Source organism: Coturnix japonica, chromosome 11, assembly GCF_054131305.1.
Source record: "Coturnix japonica strain WE chromosome 11, WE-NBRP24, whole genome shotgun sequence".
NCBI lineage: Eukaryota > Metazoa > Chordata > Aves > Galliformes > Phasianidae > Coturnix > Coturnix japonica.
Genome location: NC_140673.1, coordinates 1,680,466 through 1,703,199, shown reverse-complemented (window position 1 = coordinate 1,703,199; position 22,734 = coordinate 1,680,466). Strand labels below are relative to the sequence as shown.

General features: G+C 37.7%; 1 protein-coding gene across 3 annotated transcripts in view; it reads right to left on the bottom strand.

Annotated features, from left to right (window-relative positions):
• Positions 1-22,734, bottom strand: part of HMCN1 (hemicentin 1) — a 184,835-nt gene that overhangs the window by 134,291 nt on the left and 27,810 nt on the right. For 2 of the 3 annotated variants that reach the window (XM_085510827.1, XM_085510829.1), the window contains exons 2-6: positions 17,904-17,974; positions 14,642-14,800; positions 14,005-14,127; positions 3,749-3,920; positions 958-1,064 (exon numbers count right to left, since the gene is read on the bottom strand). In XM_085510827.1, coding sequence (XP_085366953.1) covers positions 958-1,064; positions 3,749-3,920; positions 14,005-14,127; positions 14,642-14,800; positions 17,904-17,974 — 632 coding nt within the window. The remainder of the gene's footprint in view (positions 1-957; positions 1,065-3,748; positions 3,921-14,004; positions 14,128-14,641; positions 14,801-17,903; positions 17,975-22,734) is intronic. The other variant, XM_085510830.1, reaches the window with a different exon arrangement.

Genomic DNA, 22,734 nt, shown 5'->3' with positions numbered 1-22,734 from the left:
TTCAATTCACAGCCCCCCGCTCTCTGTAGCAACATATCTTAAGTACTCCTTGAGGTTATTTTATTTGCACATCTTAGATTAATACAACCATGATATGGCACTCACAGGAACATGAGGCTGACTGCAAACATGTAGACAAGCACCATCACTCAGTGAAATCCCCACAAAAGCGGTTTCTGACATAGGTAGCCTGGGCAAGAAGGCCCACCAAGTTACCACAGGCAGTTCTAACATGAACATTTCAGACATCTTAATGGTCATTTCATGTTTGGAGTTTACTACTAATAATGTTGATCTCACCTTTATAATATTTCCATTAATTCAGGATCCATTCTGTAGCTTAATGTATTAGAATACCACTTATGTGGACAAACTGATTTCCACACTGTAGGACTTAAGTAATTTACTGATAAAGAGTTAGAATTAAATGTTGATTTGTTGACTTCATGGACCTGCTAACAAACCCTTTGGCCTATGAAATGCAAATCATCTCCCTTTCCCAGTCCTCCAGACTTGCTTTACATAGCAAAGCCTCTCTTTGCCTGGTCACACTACAGTCCCTGCTAACTAGACTGCAAAAAATTCAGTGCTCACTTCACCTTTTTTCCATCCAAAGAAAAAAGGATTTGATTGTAGGCAGTAACATCTATTGCCTATCTACCTCTGGGCAGCCTGGTCAGGTGGTTGGTGACCCTGCTGGTGGCAGGGAGCTTGGAATTACAAGATCATTCTTTGTCCTTTTCAACCCAGACCATTCTATGATTCTATGATCTAACTACATTAACATCTTCGTAAGAATTTTATGCTGACTTCAGAACATCACATAGGGCTCAAAAAAGGCATTTAGTGTAAAACCTTATGCATAAATATTTCTGATAAATAATGTAGGAGATAATAGCACACAATCCTCTAGTAAACTACAAGACAATTCATGCACTATTTCTGCAATAACTATACCTTTATCATCCATGTTCCAGGCTCTGGATCTTTGATATTTACTACTTTTGCAGAGTTGTGGATATTCAGCAATTCATTCAGTCCCAATCCTTTGGTGATCTGTTTACCTAAATTAATTAATTGACAATAACTAGAGAGTATTGCTTAAAAAAAAAAAAGAGACTAAGTACAATATTTTTCTTCATTTCTCATGTATACTTGATACTTGACTTACTACTTAGCATAGTCAGTGACATTTACAACAGTCAAAATCCTTTGCAATTCATTGCCAGAATACCAAAAATCATCATTTATTTTCACTCTTTTCATTCACTTGGGAGTCCCAGTACAGCCTTCAGCTTCAGTCGCTGGGTTTCCTAAGTTCTGTACATAAAGCAAAGCAAAGCAAGATCTCTTCTTCCCAGAGAATATAAATAGATCCCAGTGAAAGAAAGCAGTACTGAAGCACCTCCTCAAAGGAGATCCTTAAAGATATTTACCTTAACCAACATGGCAACTGCCAGCCCACTCACTTTTCTGTCAAGTAGATCTGTTCCAAGTAGGATTAGATCCATACAAATATTGATAAGCCAGGTTTTCCAGTCATACAAGCATTAGCGTGTGACTGATGGTCACTGAATCCCTCACAGGGAATTTGGCCTGTAAGGCATTACAGACCTCAATAAAATACTACAAATTTCCATAATGCACCATACCATACTTTATATGTACACTCACGCATAAAAATATATGGATGGTTGTATGCAGGAACTGGTTCCCTATAGAAGCATTTTGCTCCATTAATGGTGACATGTGCCTTCATCACTTAAAACAGCTCTAGCTGTTTCAGAGCACTGAAAAGAAATTCTAAAGTTAAGGGGAGTGTCTCAGAATCAGTTTTCAAGAGCTCCTCAGATTCACCTGCACTAATTTCAATTAAAATATAATAGCTTTAGATACATGCAGCTGCCCTAGAAGAAAGGAAAATAGTGGGATCAAAGCTTCATCTGAGCCTGAGAGGCAATCAAGACTGGTGTTACTGTGCTCTCTGTACAATTTTTAAACAAATCAGAATGCCTCAGTGTAGGACAGACCAAATCATATCACGGAAACAATACTGTGCATAGACTATTTCCATGATAATATAACTTGGGCAATATTCTCAACCAAAGACCATTCAGAAAATACAAAGTATGATCTGAATGTATTTCTGGAGAACCATTTCCAGGTTACTAAGGCATCAGCTTAACTACTTTTGAACTACAAACTACAGATCAGCATACGAATCTCCTTCCACATCACAAAGTGTACAAATAGAGATTAACACATGGGAGGGTTTGATTCTGAATTCTTTCTTGGTTTAAAGCACGGGTGTCCAACCTGTTGTTTTGCTTGTATCACGGTGAATGAACAGTAATTATCATGGGTTGCATATACATAAGTTGCTCTGAATGTAACGCCTCCTGTCTATTTCCATGGAAACTACAACAGACACAAAGAGAACAATAGCACTGTTTGATAGAGCAAATTCTCAGCTACAAAATGCAGTTTTTCAACAGTCACCGACACTAGCTGTGCATTTTCTCCAGCAGTGAAGAAGAGTCTGCATGCCACACTAATAAAAATCTGCACCAGCAGAGGTGACCCAGTGTTGCTCTTGCCATTACTGAGACATGCCAGCCAACCCTCACATCCACTGTGTGGCCTCCATAAATGTTCAGCAAACACTGACAATGTTTGCCATTTTTTCTGCATGGAGAAATTCAATGACATACTTTTGTTTCATACACAGCACTACGTCAAACACCATTCCGTCAGACTGCCCTCTGCTGCCACCTTGCATGGTAAGAAAACCTCTACAGCTGTACAACCAACATCCATCTCTAACATCATTGACCAACATAACGAAACAGGAGGCACTACTTTCAGAGCAGATTTTTGAGGATTAAAAAAAAAAAAAAAAAAAATCTGTTAAGAGAGGTCTTACAAAATTCTACTAATGAGACACAATCAAATTTTTATTTCAGTTGAACATCTGATTGCAATTTTACATGTCCCGTTTGAAAATTTGCAAGCAATTCATGTCAACTGAAACCAGAATCAACTACACAAAAAAATTAATTTTTTTTGCAATCTTGAAACCTATTCTCATGTTCTTTTATCAAAATGGAAAGTAAGGCTGCATACTTTTTCACTGTTTTCAGGACTGCATTCATTCAGTGTATCAAGATGCATGAAATTATTAGCCATGAGTTTAATCAGCTCTGCGCTGCACCCTCCCCATGTCTTGGTTTCAGCCCAGACCACTTCGTAGGACACTGATCTTTGGTTGTTGCTGAGTGATAAGTGCATGCCCAGGGCCAGTCTGCTCAGTGAGGAAGAGCTGCTGCCACGATGGCACAAGGCTGGGGGCAGTTTTAGTATGGGCTACACCCAGGCCACAGACAGCCTGTAGGTTGGACATGCCCAGTTTAAAGAATACTGGTTTAGCTCTCAACAGCATGTGTGAGAAAAACCATCAAATGTAACTCCAAAATGATGGTTCAGTGACTATACAAATATAATATACAAAAAGCATTAGTATCCAGAAATTTCAATGCAAGGAAAGTAAGAAAACAGAAGGAGGTGAGGAGAGAATTTCTGAAATTATTATACTGCTTTTCAAAATGCGAGGACACTAGTCATTCACATAAATATGGCCTTCCCTGTTGAAGACAGAAGAGATTATTTGTTTTTTTATTATTTTTTGTAGTTGCTGTTTTTTTTGTTTGTTTGTTTTTAACCATAGTAGAAGGATGCATAAGTTATTTACCTAATGGATCATGAATTTCAATCGCTGGTGAAGGACCACTCAAGGACACTGTAACCTCTTTCAGACTTGGATCAAAAGGGATCTGCCAAGTATTTTCAGCCATGGTCAAATGGTCTGTAGACAAGAGATGTATTTTGGAAGCTTGAACTGCTTCTTCAACCCATTTCAACACCTAGAAGAAAAAATACATTACTTTGCTGAAGTACCGTCTGTATTGTTATTGAAATATTTTCTGTTGAAATACTACCTCTACTGTCTGTATATGGTTAACATGGAATCTCTACAAGATCACTTTTTTCAGCAGTCATTTTATCATCTGACACCACAAAGTTAACACACCCTCCCGAGAGGGTAGAGGACTTACCTAATACAAAGACTCACTGCATTAATTTCAATAAACTATTCTAAAGACAGCACAAATATAGTTTCCACTCATATAAGTAACATGCAATAGCATGAGAACACGGAAAGAATAATAGCACAGCACAGAACATGTAATACACAGGAAAGAAAGCTCTTACACCATGGCAAAGGCATTCTTCAACTTCTACAGTTCAAATCAATAATCTATATACACAACATGACAAAACAGATCTGAAATAGATGGTCCGGAAACACGACAAGCACCAGAACTGTAATGTCTTGCTTCTGCTGTTATAAATTCTGAAGAGCCTAGTCAGGCTTAAGGCAAATATATTTTAAAAAATATTAATACTTAAGAAGATATTACTGAAGCCAAGATCAACAGGGTGTTGAAAGGAAACAGACCTAGATATGCCTGTACAGACACACACTGTAGAATTACACAGTAATTTCAAATGGGAATTAACAATATACATATACGCATATTTCTGTTCACACACTATTAATTATGCAAAGCGAGAAGGAAAATTTCCTTATCCAGGTGTATTGAGCACTTGCTATGTGCTAATACGATGGGCTTTGAATTTCATCTCTAAATATTTGATATAATGTATCACTTGACAAAGAATTCAGTACATAACAGAAAATAATTTTCTATGCTTTAGAAAGTTAATTCTTGTAACTAGATCTGAATCTTTGCCCTACAAAATTTTAATCCTTGACTTTAAACATCATCAATCAACAAATATCAGATTTAATAAAAATTTAAACAAATTTTAAAAAGCATTCAAAAGAGATATATTCAAAATATAATCATAATAACTGAATAAAATAGTGATAACCTACATAGAACCGTAAGTCTCACCGGACTCTGATTCAACTACAATAACTCTCAAGTAGAGTGCTGTCAGATGACCTCGTACCAGTAACAAACCCAGGCCCTGCAGCAGCCCTGGGATGGCAGCACCTCTGGGACAGCAGACTCAAGAATGGCAAAATATGGCCTACCAGGGAAGAAAAGAGAGCAAGGAAGAGCCTTGCAACACTGGGGTAGAAGAAAATAATAATAAAGATGCTACTCAGCATCTCTGCAACAAAGCTACTCAAGCAAGAAACACCTTTCTTGCTGCTACTCAGTAACCATTTAGATGAGCTGTTGAATGCTGGAACAGGAACCATAAGGCTTTTTACATTTTACTTTTAGAAATCAGACATTCAGGTCCAAAAATGCTTCTCAAAGTAGTTTCAGTTTGTTCTACTAACATTTTCCTACCACGGCCACGCCTCTTTTTGTGTGTGTTAGGTATATAGGAAGGTTTCCAGTTAATTCCAGGATCTTAGGTTCACTGTGACGTTTTTAAACTATAATGAGCAGTTTTTAAACTTTAATGAACCCACCCGAATTTTCAGAAGAAATGAATATTACTTACTGGCTTATGTTTAAACTTGTTTTAAGTTAAGCAAAATACATCAAGTCGCAAGGTAAAGCATCCTTGCAGATGCTTGGACAAGATGTAAAACACACTGGTATTTATACATAAAATTATTTCTTAAACTCAGAAGCGTTGATATTACATTAGCACTTGAAAATTGTTGAAAATTTTGTCAAATGAGACTGTAACATACACATGATGAGCCAAAATAAATAAAGAAAGATTCCTCCATAACAATTTAAGTTCCCAAGATACACTTTTTGAGGATTCCTCATGATCACTGCATCTGCCCAAGTCCCAGCCAGCCTTCCTCTGAGCAGAAAGCACAGCAGTGGATATGGTACAGATGGCAACCCACCCATCCAGTGCTCCTGAACCAGTTCTGTGCTTAATACTTTCATTTGTAAAGAGTTAAAAGGTCAGACCTAAGTGAGCAGTTTATCTCACTCTCATACACTAGCTTGTGAGAAAAGCTTCTCTACAACTAATTGAGTTCCCTACTAAAATCATTATTTCACAGTAAAAATAAAGTAGAATTTGATATCTTCCTAGTTCAGCTTTCCTAGGTGGGGCTTTCCCACAGGATCAATTTGCAACATAATTCTACTTGCTGAAATTAACCCCAAGTTAATATTGCCTTTTGCCAGCAGTTATCCCCTCCTCCCGCTCATGCCCACCTCCCAAAAAACTTACCAATTATTTTGTATGAATTAATTTGTTTTTCCTTTTACAAATATAGCCACCTGCATTATCAAACAGATGAAAAAAAGCCCACAGAATTCCACCTAAGTCAATCTGAAATCACTACATAAGCTGAAAAACTATCTATGCACATTATAAACCAACACAGGATACCTACTCAAGTTTGCTTCAAACTATTTCTGCAATTAATAAGAAGTAATCTAAGTTTGTTGGAATTAGAGTGATAAAATTACTAACGGAGAACATGCATGATCCCAGCAATCCCAAAGCACTTTGTGGAACCTTGACTAATCTGTCACTGGGGTCATGCTGCAAGCCAGATCATTAAAGGATCTGGATCTAAAAAATAATTAAAGGAGGAAGAATATATCTTAAAAGGAAACAAAACTCAACAGCACAGCAAAATAATTTAAGAGAAGTCAGGTTCTTCCTGCTTTGAAAGAAAAAGGCTGTGGGTTCTCCCTCCAACTCTCAGTCCTACATGATATTAATTCTCCTTAGAGCAAATTTTGCTTTCATACAGCATAGATCACAGCAAGCTACTACAGTACTATGTTACAGCTTAAGAAATGGAAGGAAAGTGGGAAGTCTCTCCTGTTGGAAATTCAACAGCAGCATGCAACTGTTTATTTCAAAACAAAACTAATCTTAACTAATACTTTTTATGAACACCAGACATCCTTTTTGGCAAAGGGGAGTAATGAACTATGGAAATGGTTCCAAAAGTTTGCTTTGTTCCAAAGGTAAATTAAATGAAGCCTTGTAGCCAATCACTGGAGACACGGGAACAATTATTATTTAATGATACCCAGAAGTTTAGCGTACTTTAAGAGAAGAATAAAGAACTAGAAAATGTGTTTTCAATAAAATGAAGCAATTCCATTCCTCTTCTACTCCCTCTTACTATCTGACCCCAAAACACAATTTCAGTCAACCATCAAGTAAATTCAGGCAACATTATGCCACAAAATTCCATCAGCAATTCAACTGGGAAAAGAGAAGCTTGCCATCAGCCCAGCTCTGCGCTGGTCCACTGCTGAAAAAAATGGTATACTAGCAACTGTGATGCTACTCTGGTTATTTTAAGGAAAGTTGCCGGTCTTCGAACAGAAAAAACATGTCTGGCATGCTTCCATTTCAGCCTCTTCTGAGCCATCCATCTTTCTTCACATGACTGCCTGCCACCACCTTCTTTCCATGCTCTGCAAGACACTAGCCATCAACTATTTAGGGGTTTGGAATGGAACCAACTTTTCAGCTTTTGGCTTCTCCATCGAGACAACCTAATGCAGTGCCCACTGCACAAAGCCAGGCTGATTTTGGCAAGGTGATCATGCCTCTTACCAGAAATGGGAACTAAGCCTCCCTAATAAAATCCAATAAACAGTTCATTAATACACAATCAAATTGGATAAAAAGTCTAACCTAGAGTGCCCATGATTGTCTATCTTGCTGAGTAACACAAAAACATAAGGCCAGGAGACAGCTTCTGAATTACTCTGTCAAAGTTCATTTGATTGAACTACTATTTGTCTGACAGACTGATAACACTTATCTTCTAGTTCTGACTGCTTATTAAAATTAAGTTTGCATAGTTAATATTGTTATCTTTCTTATAAGGTGCCTGGCACCATACACAGGTGGTTGTCAACCATGGATTGAACTCTACCCAGGTTACCACTAATGAACTAATGAGAGCTTGGTCTTTCTTCTTCCACACATATACATAGCACTACCAACATTTTTAAAGTACCTCCTAATTATGTTTTAAAAAAACAAACAAAAAAAAAAAAACACCACTAGGCATATTGAAGTGTATTTCCTTATATAAAAATAGGTACATAAAAAAAAAAAGAGTATTATTTTGAGGTCCTCTAGTTCCTTCTCTCTAATTTTAGATTGATTAAGCTAACAAAGGTTCTGTCCTCATGCCTTTGCTTTTACTTTGTGCAATGGCTTTGTGTAGCTGCATAACTGTCACTGCCTTAATCCCCTTATACTTTCTTACCAAGAGATGAACAATACCTTTTTGTCTCACAGAATTATTATAGGAAACGATACAGCAATGTTTATAGTCTTGGGATACTACAGAAAACCTTAGCTACAAGTCCAGTTTATGAATTCTGCATAGGCTGGTTGATGACCACAAGACTACTCAAGAGTTCCCTTAGTGTGGAATTTGCCCTTAAGTAACTTTTGCCCTGGGATGATGCAATTTATATTGTGCAACTGCCATTTCAGAAAGAAAATAGAGCACAAACACCTTTTCTTCCAATCCCAATACATACCAGAACAGGAAGCTATAGAGAGCAGAACCCTACCTCAAAGTTTTTGAGACTTTTTCAATTCCAAAAGTGAAAACAGAAGCCAAGAGAATGACCCAGCTGTCTTCACTCTTGCAGCAACTTGCTAGTATAGCATTTTCTTCCAGAATTGCCTATTGAACTTTGGAGGAAGATCCATTTCCCAACCCTGTCATTCCAGTAAGGTTTGTAACACTGCTGTAATACTGGTTCTGAAGTACATTTTTTCCTTTGGGCCACTGCAGAAAGCCCCTGAAACAACTGTAGCTTTTGTTGCTCTTCCAAAATCTTGATGAATTTTAACAGAGGATAAAGGAAAAATAGAAAAATAATTTTTAACACTTCTCAAGAGAATTCGCTCTTGGAACTGGCCTTGCTGTCAAGTCACTACTTGGAATGCATACTGAAACCTGGAAAACAGATGGAACACAGACTCTATTCCCATTTGTTTATTCTTTGCCTCAAGAATATTTCTCTGACAGTCAAAGCTACAAGATTTGAAGTTAACTTTTTCATAGCTTAACTGTATGTAGCTTCGTATTTCTATCCAAATTACTCTAATGTTTTCAAATGCATGTGGAAAAATGCTGTTTATAGTGCTCCACTGCTGATGCTCTGAACAGCTTTTCTTGTATTCCCACAGAAAAATATAACCCAGACACTGCATGTCAAAATTATACAGTGAAAATAAATTGTAAGCTATACGTATAACTACACGTTATATATATAGTTATATAGTAATATATATACATATAATATATATATAATATATAACTTATATATATATATATAACTATAATAAATATATAATATATATTTATATATTTTATATATATATATAATATACATTATTATATTAATATAATATATAACCCTCAGTGTGCTCACATCCACTGTGTGGCCTCCAGCAAAGGTTCAGTAAACACTGATGAATGTCAGTGTGTTTGCCATTTTTTCTGCATGCAGAAATTCAATTACATACTTTTGTTTCATACACACCGCTACATCAGACACCATTCTGTCAGACTGCCACTCTGCTTCCACCTTGCATGGTAAGAAAACGCAATGGAACATTGGCAGGATACTGACAATATTCCAAATTCCAAGTGCTGCCATTTGTCACAGGGCAACAAAATGTAATGCAATACTGTCAGGAAGATGTGAGTCAACATCATAACATAAGAGGCATTATTACTTTTGGGGCAGCCTTTGTGAATTAAAAGAAAAAAAATTACAAAAAAAATGTAATACTGCTGAATCTCAAACACTTCAAAGTTAGGAAATGCAGGAATTAAGTCTGCCTGTTTCCAATTGTCATTAAAACCTTATATTTGCAGTTGCTCATACTATTTTTTTCATAGAACCCAAGCACCATTTGGGACAGAGGAAAAAACAGCTGTAACCACTTTTTCTTCCCTCACTTAGCACTTACTGCGCAATCTGCATTTCCAGAGCAGAAGCATACTCTCCCAGGTAGCACTGAGCTGCCTCTTCCATAAAACTATTCCTTCATTTTCTGCAATAAGGCATATAAGGGGGAGGGAGAAAGCTGCAAGCAACATGGCTACACAAGCATGTACACAGTAGTTTTGAGCTTTTCACCTTCACATTACTCTTTTCAAACAGTAGAGAGGCCTTTTGCTGTTTTAACAAAGCGAAACAAAACACTGTTTCCACAAGCAGCATTATCTAAACTTTCCCTGGTTCAGACCTACTGAGGTGAGCTGTGAAGGTGTAACTCCTAGTTCCCCACCCTCAGTGAAGACTAACAGCAAGAAGAAACAGAATGCTTTCCAGCGGGCTTTAGAGACTTCTATTCACAGCAAAGAACTCACTGTGAATAATACTGGGTTCCATGTCAGATCCATGTGAACCTACAGGCAAGAACCTTCTGTGCCTTCCCTACAAAAATGACTCCTTTAGCATCATTTCTTTTAATATATTCGATCCTAACTCCATCTTCTGTTCCCTACTTACCTCATTTTATTCACATCATCACTTATATTCACTCACTCAAATTTCACAGTTTTTCTTTACATTTTTAACATAGTTTCATTCCACTTGCAAGTCACTCAGTAACACCCTCTTTTATGTCAGTGCCAACACAATGCTTGCAGTCACCTTCAGTCATGTTCAGGTCTCCCAGTGTTCCAAAACTGTGTATGGAAGACACACATCTACTTACTTTTAAAAACCATTAAGAAATCTGTATTTGTAAGAAGACTAGAAAAACTTTTTTGAGGGCTGAGAAGGTGGGGTAACATTTAGAACTTAGGTTAGAGTATGCAAATCAAATGTTTCAGGACTAAAAGAAATAAGGGACTCTTCCAGCTCACCCTCTTGTGAGCTCCTGGTTCTAGCCATGCTGTTCACTAATATTCATCAGACACAGTAATGACTGATATTTACAAATCAAGATGACCTGAAGTCATGATTGGAACAACCAAGGAACCAAATCTCCTCTGTTTTTAAGATGTACCAAATATACACTCTGCTGATCACTACCATTCATTGTAATAACTTGGGACATCAGAATTATTTCCAGGAATTACTTTACTTAATGCCCTCATAATAGAACGCAGTAAGCATGGTGTAATACATCTTCAGTTCAAATCAAAACTAGTGTTGTCTGGAAATAAACTAATAAAACTGGATGCTGGTGTATATAAATGTAGAATCTGTTCTTAATGACAGAGTTTAACTCAAGTTTAATGAGGATGCTCAACACAATTTAATTTGAAGTGCTCTGTACCCTTTAACCTTAATTTGCAGTCATGGAACATCACTGCAGCCAAGGAAATCACAGCTTAATGAAACACTTTTCAAGATTAGGATTTGAATGCTTTGAAGAAAAGAGTGTTGTAATCTTCCCAAGACAGATGAAAAATGAGAATGCTGCTGTTTTTTTAGATGAAAGGACTTACCCAACACAATAAAATAAACACCTGAAAACCAGGGACCAGTTTGCATACTTTAAAACTGAAGAGTACTAAATTAATTTGTAGTTAAGTACAGTACTATTCACAATTTTTAAATAAAAGTAGAACTTATAACTCAAAATTAGAATATTAAATCTTTCCCTTTTAAGAACCATGAAGCACTTTTCCTCCTGTACTGACCTTGAATCATGTAACTCACCAAATTTTACCACATACAATAACATTTACTTGGACTTGTACTGTTAGAAACTTGTAACCCTGTGCTCAAAAACAAACAAAAAAAAAATACACATCTGATACGTCTGATATTCCATATTTTTTTTAAAAAATATATATAGAAGAATTATAGGTAATAAAACCACAGTTTGTATTTCAGATCTTGAGGGTATTCAAATTAATCTATTGCATAGAAATCATGCCACACCTTTCAAAATACGACCTTCCCTATTATGGACCTTAATCCAGTAAGTAATAGCATTTCTAAGTGGAGCTACCCATATATCTCATACTGGACTGAAGCCAACACAACTTTTTCAACTGACCATAATTATAACCAAGTTAACTGTAGCATTTAAAATCATAATATCCTTTTCAAGAAATGGGGAAAAAAAAAGGCACAGTGATTTCTTAGTTTTCTCAATAACAAAAGCACTGGATAAGTATCAAGCATTGTTTTGTTGTGTTTCCTTGTAGCTAGTTAGTAATATTGCTTCATTCTGCACATAATGCACAAAGGGTAAGGATGAGAGCAATAGTCTGTAACTATACACCAAAAATAACTTTCTTTGTTTTTTGGGGGGAGTAGAATGATCCAAAATGTCTAAAAAAACATGAATCTTTTGGCAAGGTATTCACAGTCAGTGATTTATAGTTCTTCCTAATCTACAGTTTAGCATTTGTTGTCTCCAGGCCCAAAACAGTGACTACATTTTACATTTATGAACTTCATTTTTCCCACATCATTGACTACTCAGATAAAAAGGATAGCAAGTTCAGGGTCTGTTGAATCTTGCCCGAGGTATGTGATATAAACAGCTGATGTAGATTACAATTATATTTCCTGCTTCATTGTATCTGCACATTGGGGAATATGTTCCTTGAAAAGTAATATTACTGATCCAAAGTCAGCAGCTAAGGCTTTATCTGGGATGCCAGACTTTTGGTAAGTTCATCATCCCTTATCACAGAAGAAGTTCCATATAAAGTCACTAAGGTTACTTTATAGTACATACTTTACTTTAAATAATGTAATTTGTTCAGCAGTTATGGTGGAGGACTTTCGGAAGCATTGTAAAGTTTTACCAAAGCGGTCACTATGACCACTGAAAGGAGAGGCAATCATATAGTGCAGTATACTTGTCATGGGGTTATGTCCAGACATAAGTCTGTGATGGGGGGGTGGGAGGGAGGAGAGAGGGGCAGACTGCCACTGTTCTGCATGATGTTCTGATGTAGAATTCCGACAACAAAAATCAAAAAAGCATAACAACATTCTTCCACCCCTGTGCCCACTTCAGGAGATAAAAAGCCTGCAAGAATATCACCCTACTGATATCACCACTCACTAGATACCAACCTCTAGCTCCCATAGTCTCAAGATGAGAATCTTCTTCAGTATAAAGGGATTTTAGGGAGTCTAAAGAGAGAATTTTTACCCTTTTTACACAAAAATTGCAAAATGCAGCTCAGAAAATGCACTGTCCCAATAGCCAATTTCTTTTCCTCTAGCTTTTCCCCTAATTTTGGAAGGATTAAACCTTGGAGAAGGTCCTCCTTTTGATCACTTTCACATCATTGCCTATATCTTATTACATTCCCAGTAACTACTTCAATCTCGCTAAGCAAGAACAGCAGAAAACTACAGTTCATCTCCAACATTTGTTGCTGTCAAAGTTTTAGAATTAAAGAAACAATTATTTTTTTTTTATTTAAAGACCTCATCCAGTTATTGCATATACTGTTTGAAATGTATAAAAAAATCTACTTCCCTAAATAACTAAAACAAATTTTAATCTCTCTCCAAATTATTTTCTCATGGACTATTACAATTTCAATTCTAAGAATCTATCGAATTTTCAAAGAAAACATTCATTCAACACTGTGGGTCAGCAATCACAAGGAAGCATTTCACCATGACTCAAAATTATCCCTTGTCAGCAGAACTGTCAAGATTATCCAAAAAATAAATAAATTAAAACGTGATTACAGTTAATTGTGAGCAGCTGAAGCCTACTAGTTAATCTGTTCAGAATCTTATGTGAAGAACATTTATGTCCTGTCTTTCAAGCAATCCTTCACTTGCTAATGAAGTATTCATTTATACTTCCCAAACATAAATAGAAGTCACAGAGTGAACCCTGCTATTGCAGAAGCAAAAAGAGAGAAATATTGAACAAAACTCATGTATCAATGAGAGAACATCTAGAATTTCTCTTTAACTACTGTAGCCAACAACTGGATCATTGAAAGATCTGAACCTCTACCCTGTTCTATACAGCAGAATTTGGAAAACTTACCTCATTAACTTGCTTTTTGTTTAAGTGAAAAACTTGACCAGAGCTTGTGGAGGCAATTTCTTCATAGACTTTGTAACCAATATGATCCCTGTCATCACAGTCTCCAGTTAGCACAAATACTACCTGTATTTAAAAAAAAAAAAAAAAAAACACCTAAAAAACACATCCAAGTTATTTGGGACACAGTGCAAACTTTTGCATGAAAGCATTTTAAAGGTAACATGAAGGTCTGACAGCAGAAGTGCATCACTTGGCATGGGCTCTTATTACTTTACAATGAATAAAGGAACAAATAAGAATCATTTTATAAGTGATACTCATTTAACAGCAATTAGACATCCCAGAAAACTTGTCTCAAAACAACATAAGAACATCCACATAACTGATATGCTGACCAGGCATATATACAAACTTCATCTGCACTATTTAATCCACAACATTAAAAATAAATGTTCCTTCAAGTTTCCATTAATCAGATCAGATATCTGTAAAAAAAAATAAAATTCCTAAAATGCCAACATTACTTTTGTATAAACAGATTTCACCGACCTTCACATAGTGGAATTTTACCCTTCAGTGTGGAGAAAGCACAGTATTAAAGACATAAATCAACTAAGAACGTAAATCCCTCATGTACCTGTGACTGCTTCTGTTGAATGAGTTGAAGTACTTCATGGGTGAGTCTGTAGTCTTTGGATCGTGCATCAGTAAATACATAGATGAAAGAACCAGGAAGAGAGATTTCTAGAGCAATCTTAATTGCTCCAATGCTCATCTCTGGACAGTCTCCACCACCCTGTTTACAATTAGAAGAAGGAAAAAACACAAACTTTCAAGGGAAAAGAACACACCAACTAAAGTTTCTCAAGTTTCTCTTAAGTGTATGATTTGAACATTCCGTCCTCTATTCATTTATTAACTCCCTGCCCAAAACCCCATGGAACAGGAGTTGTTCAGTCTGGAGAAAAGGAGGCTCAGGGGAGACCTTACTGCCCTGTACAACCCCCTCAAAGGAGGCTGTGGCAAGGTAGGGGTCAGCCTCTTCTTCCCCACAACTAGCAACAGGACTAGAGGAGCTGTGCCAGGGGAGGTTCAGGTCAGACATTGGGAAGAATTTCTTTGCTGAAAGGGAGGTCAGGAACTTGAATGGGCTGCCCAGGGATGTGGTGGAGTCGCAGTCCCTGGAGGTACTCAAGCAATATTTAGATGTTGTACTGAGGAACATGTTTTAACACGGAAATATTGGTAGTAGGTGGACACTAGGACTGAATGATCTTGGAGGTCTATTCCAACCTCTGTCATTCTATGATTCTAATTTTTTTTTTTAACTTCTCCAAAGCAAATGTAATCTTCAGCAAAAGAATCTCCTAATTAAACATTTATTTTGTAGGCAAAGTCAAGGTAATAGCTTATTTTTATAACCACCTTCTAAGTAGAAGAATATCTCTATTCCATCTTAATGTCTATGACATTATTTTTCCATGTAATTTTTGAGTGTTTTATATGGCATCTGCTTTGTACATCTCATAGGAAAAACACTGCCAAATTAAATGGATGTTCTGAGAACAACTATAAACATTTTATTTTCATAATATAGAAGTTCTCAAAAGGCAGATATACAAAACTACTAAACAAAATATTTTCACCTTTTTCAAATGAGAAATATTTTGTGCCATTCTTTCCAAATTTCAACAAAATATGATTGCCTTGTAAAGTTTTCCAGAAAACTGAGATGACTAAAGTTTCATTTTCCACCCCTTTTGGGCAGGTATGCAGAAATTTAGGTTGTTAGCTCAGCTCATCTGTGCTACTACACTTCTCAGTTCTGAATGCAACGCTGACATAACTATTTAAAGCGGATTCTATCCACTTAAAAATGGTAATTTTAGTATCTAACTGAAAGCCATTATCAACAATTCTTAATGAACGCTATTTTGAGTAAGTAATCTGTTATTTCTATACTCAGGAGTACTCAAATAAGACCTTTTTGTAATGCCTATGCAAATATATCAGCACACATATAATGAGATCATGCAGCACTCCATATATACTTAAAAGATTTTGATACAGGCAAGATTTAAATATATTGCTCATCCAATAAGGCCTCATTGTAGAAACTGCATTTAATATGAGAACACCTTAACAGTTTGCTTCTCTCTTCAAATAGAAAAGATACTGAGAATCCAGCGCTGTCCAGGTATCAATTATTGTCACACTGTTCACAAGATTATTTCACAGCTAATTATAAGAGTCATAATATATCAACTCACCCAGTGTCAAAGGAATATTTTCTTGACTAGTCTGAATGCAAAAAGAACAGGACCTAGTTTCTTCAGACAGATGCACACAGACTAGTCTTAACCTATTGTCAGATACCAACTGAAAGCCCCTGTCAAATGTGATGTCCAAACACTACAACTGTTCCATACTCAGAATATTTTTGTTGCAAAGATCTGCATTTGTATTGATGCCCAAGAAGTTTTGCAGTATTCTAGACAACATATTCCTGTCAAAGATGTTTTATACATACATAAGACTCCTTCAAATAACTTAACTTCACAATTTTAGCTTTGTTCATTAATGAGATTATTTGTTCCACAACTTTAATCAAAAGTAATTTATCTCAAGATTTCCACTACTTTCAAAATATTTAAACTTTTTACTGCCTTTCTAGGAAAAATATCCATAATGAGCTTTATAGAAGTGTTCACATTTTCTGGAAGAACTGCTGCAAGATATCCTATCAGTCCTTAATCACTTTAATGTCTTATTTTGTCCCTCCAAAGATGTAATTCATTATAGTAAATCAGTCTTAATTCAGCTGGGCATAACTATAACCTTGAGCAGAATTATGAAATATACAGTCACTGAGGACTGGGGGAAAATCTTAAATTCATTAGAGTGCGACTTTTAAACAACTTGCTAACAAATGAGGAGTTTTAAATTCCTGAAAGCTTCATCTGGTTCTTACCCTTTTTCAAAACAGTTAAAATTATTTTCCAGTGTACCTAAATATGGGACCAATTTTTAACCTACCTCTAGAAGAGGAAAAAGCACAATGGTTGGCATTTTATCCCCCCTTGAAAATTTACAATTTATTGTTTTCTCAGAATTCCAACCTTTCTTGCAATTTTTAAACTGTTCATTCTACCCTAACTAGCACCACTGGCTTCTACACAACCCTAAACCATTTATATCATTAAACCATTTGCCCATTTCTAAAACACCATCCTTGAAGTCAGAGGCCTGTTCAGAAGTATTATCTCAGACAACACTTGACTGAAGAACAGGATTTCCAGTAAAGCTAACTCCACTCCAATATTTCTCTTTCCTTCCAGCACCTGATCCAGATATCATTTGCATGTCACTCTGACACTAAAAATCAAGGGAGACATACTATGATGTTTCAAAATCCGTCACTCATCTTCTTATACCAAGCCACTTGAGTCAGCCTGCTATATTTGCATCATTAGGTGCTTGTTAACACAGGGCAATGAAGTTAGTGGCTATGTTGCACCTGACAGGTCTTAAGAGTCTTTTTGTACACAAATTAGTTAGTTAGAACTAAGGAAATAACTTACAGGAAACAGTAAAACAGTTCATAAAAGTGCCTGCAAACAAGCAGCAGAACTAACAAAATTCAAAATAAGTATTATCCTTGACTAACTAGTCTTTCTCATGTTATTAATCAATAAGCAAAGTATCCACATAACAATGTAAACTAAGAAAGTAATTAACTATAATCAAAAATTCAGATAAGCAGAAAACAAGAAGATGATACTTGTGTACCTATATCTACATGAAGCATTACAGCAGAAACACTAACAAGAAAGGAATGATTATAGGGAAGAAATAGAGTGAGTTGCTAGAACTACACAGAGGATGAACAAGTCACTCACCTGAACATAAAGCTCCCTGAGTTCAAACTGAAATTTCTTGGGATCGGTGGTTATTGTCACTGGACCAATTTCTGGCATGGGGAAAACAAAAACAAAAAAAAAACAGTGTTAAAAACAGAAAGGAGGACTCAGAGGACTCAATAATATGAGGAAGACACAAAGCAATCAAGAGAATTTCAGCTGAAGAGATAATGATTTTTCAGATTGATAAAATCTGAAGGGAAGGAGAAAAAAAAAAACAAAAACAGTTTTATAAACAGAAAGGAGGACTCAATAAAATATTCAGCACTGAGATCTATGGTGACCTAGTGACTCCAACATCATTCCAGCATTACCAGCTTCTGAGCACCATAAGCATTTATAGGCACATACCACAATACCACATTCTGTGTTGTTTCTCTCACACACATTTACTTGTAGTGATGGATATCATCACTGCACTGCTCTCATTAATTAGATGGGAACAAAAAACACCCAGAAGTGGCAACATCAAAAAATAATGAAATTTACCTATGCAACTGTTTCTGAAAAATGCAAAGAAGTATCAAATGTGATTGTAACTAGCTGCTTTTCCTGAGGCTGCTATTTCTTTACAGTTTATCTCAATCTAACTTGGCACTCATGCACTTCAGTTTTCATCCATTCTTGGCACGCACTGCTGCGGCTGCTATTGCCACAAGGCAAGACATTTATTGACCTGGATCAAGGTGCTGAGCATGAACAAATAAGGAACAGCCATCACTAAATCTACTATAATCACACATCAGTTTGCTTGGGGGTTGTAATTGTGAATGCCCTTGCTAAAAGTAGGCTTTTAATTTGCTTAAAAGTCACCAAAAATATGACAAAAAAGCTTTCCTAGAATATGACAGCATCTTGATGGTTTCTTGTAGGGTTTTGATTTATTTTCTTGTGAATGTTATTCACTAACCAAGTGGAAATGCCTTGCTGTCACCAGAGGAGTCATTGTAAGGACTTCACATTATTAACTGCTGTTCCCCTTCTCAACCTGGTACCATCCTCCTCCTTTGAGTGTTCCTTACAGAATATGCCTGTAACAAAGCTATCTCCAAATGTTTGGCTTAAAATTTATCCCTGCTAGTCAGCCATTGTTCCAAAGCATAGAATACAATGAGTTTTAACCATATAATAAAATCACATGCACCATTACTCCCTGTCAATATAAGGATTACATTTTTCAATTCTAGAGCAGCAAATCCTTTGGAAAGGCTTTCTTTCCCCATAATATATAGATATGAAAAGTAACATTACTTCAGCTAAGCTAGAACAGCACATCCAGCACAGATGGCTGAGCTGTGCCTTTCTCTCCAGGCAGCAGTGTGCAGACGCCGAGTGCAGGCCCTGCCAGTAGGCCATGGAATCACACCCAGGCGCTGGCTGCCCCCTCTGCTGTGACCAGCACAGCCTGGGAATGGCATCCAGCCACAGCTCAGGATGGGGGCTTAAGGGAAGCCAGAATGAGTGGTGTCATGAAGAGCTGTCAGAACTGAGATCCCAGCAGGACAGCTGCTCCAACCGGCTCTGCAGCTGTGGGATAACAAGGCCTCAGGAAGGGCTCCTTCACCTCTCTCTCAGCAAAGCTGAGATCCTCTATGGGAGAAACAGCAGCAACACCAAGTAAGTCCCAGCACAAGAGAACTGCCCGTCCTCTCAAAGCAAGCTCTCCTTTGATGGATACCGGGAATACCCCTGACTTCAAGCAGACTGCTAGTGCTTCAGGCAAAACAACAGATAGAGTCCAACACCATGCAAACTCGTTACTATCTGTAGAAGGCATCTGGAAAGGCAGTACCACACAACTCTGGGCTGCTGTCAACTCTCCTGGCCACACAGCCTGATCTCACAGTTGGCGGGAAGGCCATTCAGTACTCTTCACTCATAAATTAGGGAGGGTACCACTTAAGGTATGAACTGTAATGTTACTGGCTCTCACCATCCAGACAGCTGTAACTTGGACCAAAAGCCCAGCATCAACTGTTTCTCATCCACAGCCATGCTGCCACTGAGCCTGTGTGACCTGCTTGCTTGCCAGAAGTGCTCAAACAGCCTCCGAGTTCTCATTTCTCCTCACTCTGCTATACTCCAAGCATATACCCTCAGAGACTGCCTCCTCAGCACAGCCGGAGGCAGGCCTTCAAGTCACTCAGAACAGGCTCAGAGTGAGAAGACAGCTACAAGTGCTTTCATTTCACATGCTAGCCAGGAACCACCTCCAGAAAGGACTTTAAGAAAGAATGGTAAGTCCTCTCATATAGAATCATAAGAACTCTTAGAGAAAGTGAAACAAGCAGTACTGCAAGATCTCTGGCAACTCTAATGTTCAATTAATGTTCAAGTTACAGCTGTCAGCCCTGGTGCAGCTCTGATGAATGAATGAACAAAGGCAACATGACTGAGACGTGACTGATGAACTACACTGGTTTGAAAAAAATGACAGACCACAACAGAGAATTCTCCTAGCACTCCAAAGATGCTAGCCATGTAGGACAAATATGCAGGTAGAGTAACTAAAGGAATTTAAGGGGGTTTAAAAGCAATCATCCCCCCAATCATCTCCTTGTGTAAGAAAAACTTTTGCCCCCCCAAAAAATGGAAAAGCTTTGTGGAATTACATTAAAACATGACAGAAACATAGCATTTTATGTTAACTTGCTACAGGCACAAAAAGATTCACGTACTGGCATTCAGAACAGTTTTTAGTGTTTGTGTGAAAGCACAGTTTTGCTCTGTGCATCGTCCTGGTGGATGAGAATCTGGACATGAACCAGCAGTGTGTGCTTACAGCCCAGAAGGCCAACTATATTCTGGGCTGCATTAAAAGAGGGGTGGCCAGCAGGGAGAGGGAGGTGATTGTCCCCCTCTACTCAGCTCTTGGGAGGCCCCATCTGGAGCCAAGCACAAGAAAGACACATAGCTCTTGGAACAGGTCCAGAGGAGGGCCACTACGATGATAAGAGGGCTGAAGTGCCTCTTCTGTGAAGAAAGGTTGAGGGAACTGAGCTTGCTTATCTTGGAGAAGAGAAGGCTCCAGCGAGACCTAATTGTAGCCTTCCAATTCCCTCTTCTTGGAAGAGGGAAATACTGCTTACGTGGGTTGACAGTGGTAGGACAAGGGGGAATGGTTTTAAACTAAGACAGGAGAGGTTTAGGTTGGATATCAGGAGGAAGTTTTTCACCCAGAGGGTGGTGACGCACTGGAACAGGTCACCCAAGGAGGCTGTGGATGCCCCATCCCTGGAGGCATCCAAGGCCAGGCTGGATGTGGCTCTGGGCAGCCTGGGCTGGTTGTTTGCGACCTTGCACAGAGCAAGGGGTTGAAACTGGATGATCTTTGAGGTCCTTTTCAGCCCAGGCTATTCAATGAATAGCAAGCATCTCGGGAAAGAGACAAGTTACCTAGCATGATAACTCGGGAAAGAGACAAGTTACACATACTGATAACTATTGCAAAGGCTGTTTGCAAATTTGGCAGTCCCTTAATCTGGACCATGTAAGACATCTGTACTATATATCAGTTTTAGATGAATGTATTAGGACAATCTAGAAGAGGAATACAGGATCCATTTACCTATTTTTATCAATTCAGAACACTAAATTTGTTTGTTCTAGAAGGAAAAAAACAATGTAGCAGAAGGAATTTCAGCAGAGATGCCAAATCATATAGAGTTCTTCCAGCCATAGAAAGCCTTCACCAAATTCAGAGCAAGAGCATCTCTCTCAAGTATTCAGAATTAAAAATAACTAAACAAACATCAAAGCCAAGCAAAGACAGAACCCTACACCTCGGGATGCCTTCCAAAAAAAGGAATAAATTTCAGATTTAGTACCCTACGAATTGGAGTGAGGGAACATAACAGCAAAAACACCCTGACCTTTAATACCCAATGCAATTACAACTGCCATTTACTAGTTCTTGTTTGGCTACACAGCACAGTGTTACCCCCATTCTAACTAGTTTGCTGCTATGTCAGTCATACAGATTGTAAAATCATAGAATCACAAGGTTGGAAAGGACCTACAAGATCACCTAGTCCAACCATCTTCCCATTACCATTGCTACCACAAGCCTCTAAACCAGATCTCGTAGTTCCTCATCCAGAGGCCTCTTGAACACTACCATGCAACTCCACCACTTCCCTGGGCAGCCATTCCAGTGTTTGACCACTCTCTGAGAGAAAAAGTTTTTCCTTATGTCTAACTTAAACCTCCTCTGGTACAACTTGTAGCCCTTTCCTTTGTACTGGTGTGAAAGCATAACCCCTTGTAGCCTAGAATTGTACAAGCTGAAGGGGAGTCTGAAGTACTAACTCATAGATAGCTGGCACATAACTCAGATATTCAACACTGCTGAATTCACTCCAGGTCTACTCTCCTGTTCTGTCAGCTTTACAGCCACTCATCCAAAAGCTCTAGAGTAAGATCTGACGACAAACAGCATGCAGTGTGTAATGAACAGAATGCGAAAAAAATGGGGTGGAGATCACGCACAGGGCATAGTTAATATACATTCGTCTCATGGGTAAGGCAGAACTTCAGTACTTCCCATCCTATTTCTCCATCCAAGTGATGCTTCTTAGTTATATCAATTTTGACAGTTTTTAGATCAGCAGACTAATCTACATTTCAAATACACGTACCCCCCCCCCATATACACACACACACACACACACACACACACACATATATATATATACACACACTATTATTTTTGTACCAGATCCATCTTCCAGTCTTGTTTCCTGTACAGAACCTCAAACATTTGTCCCACTATTTTTAAAGTTAACAAAGGATTGGGAATGATCACCTAGGA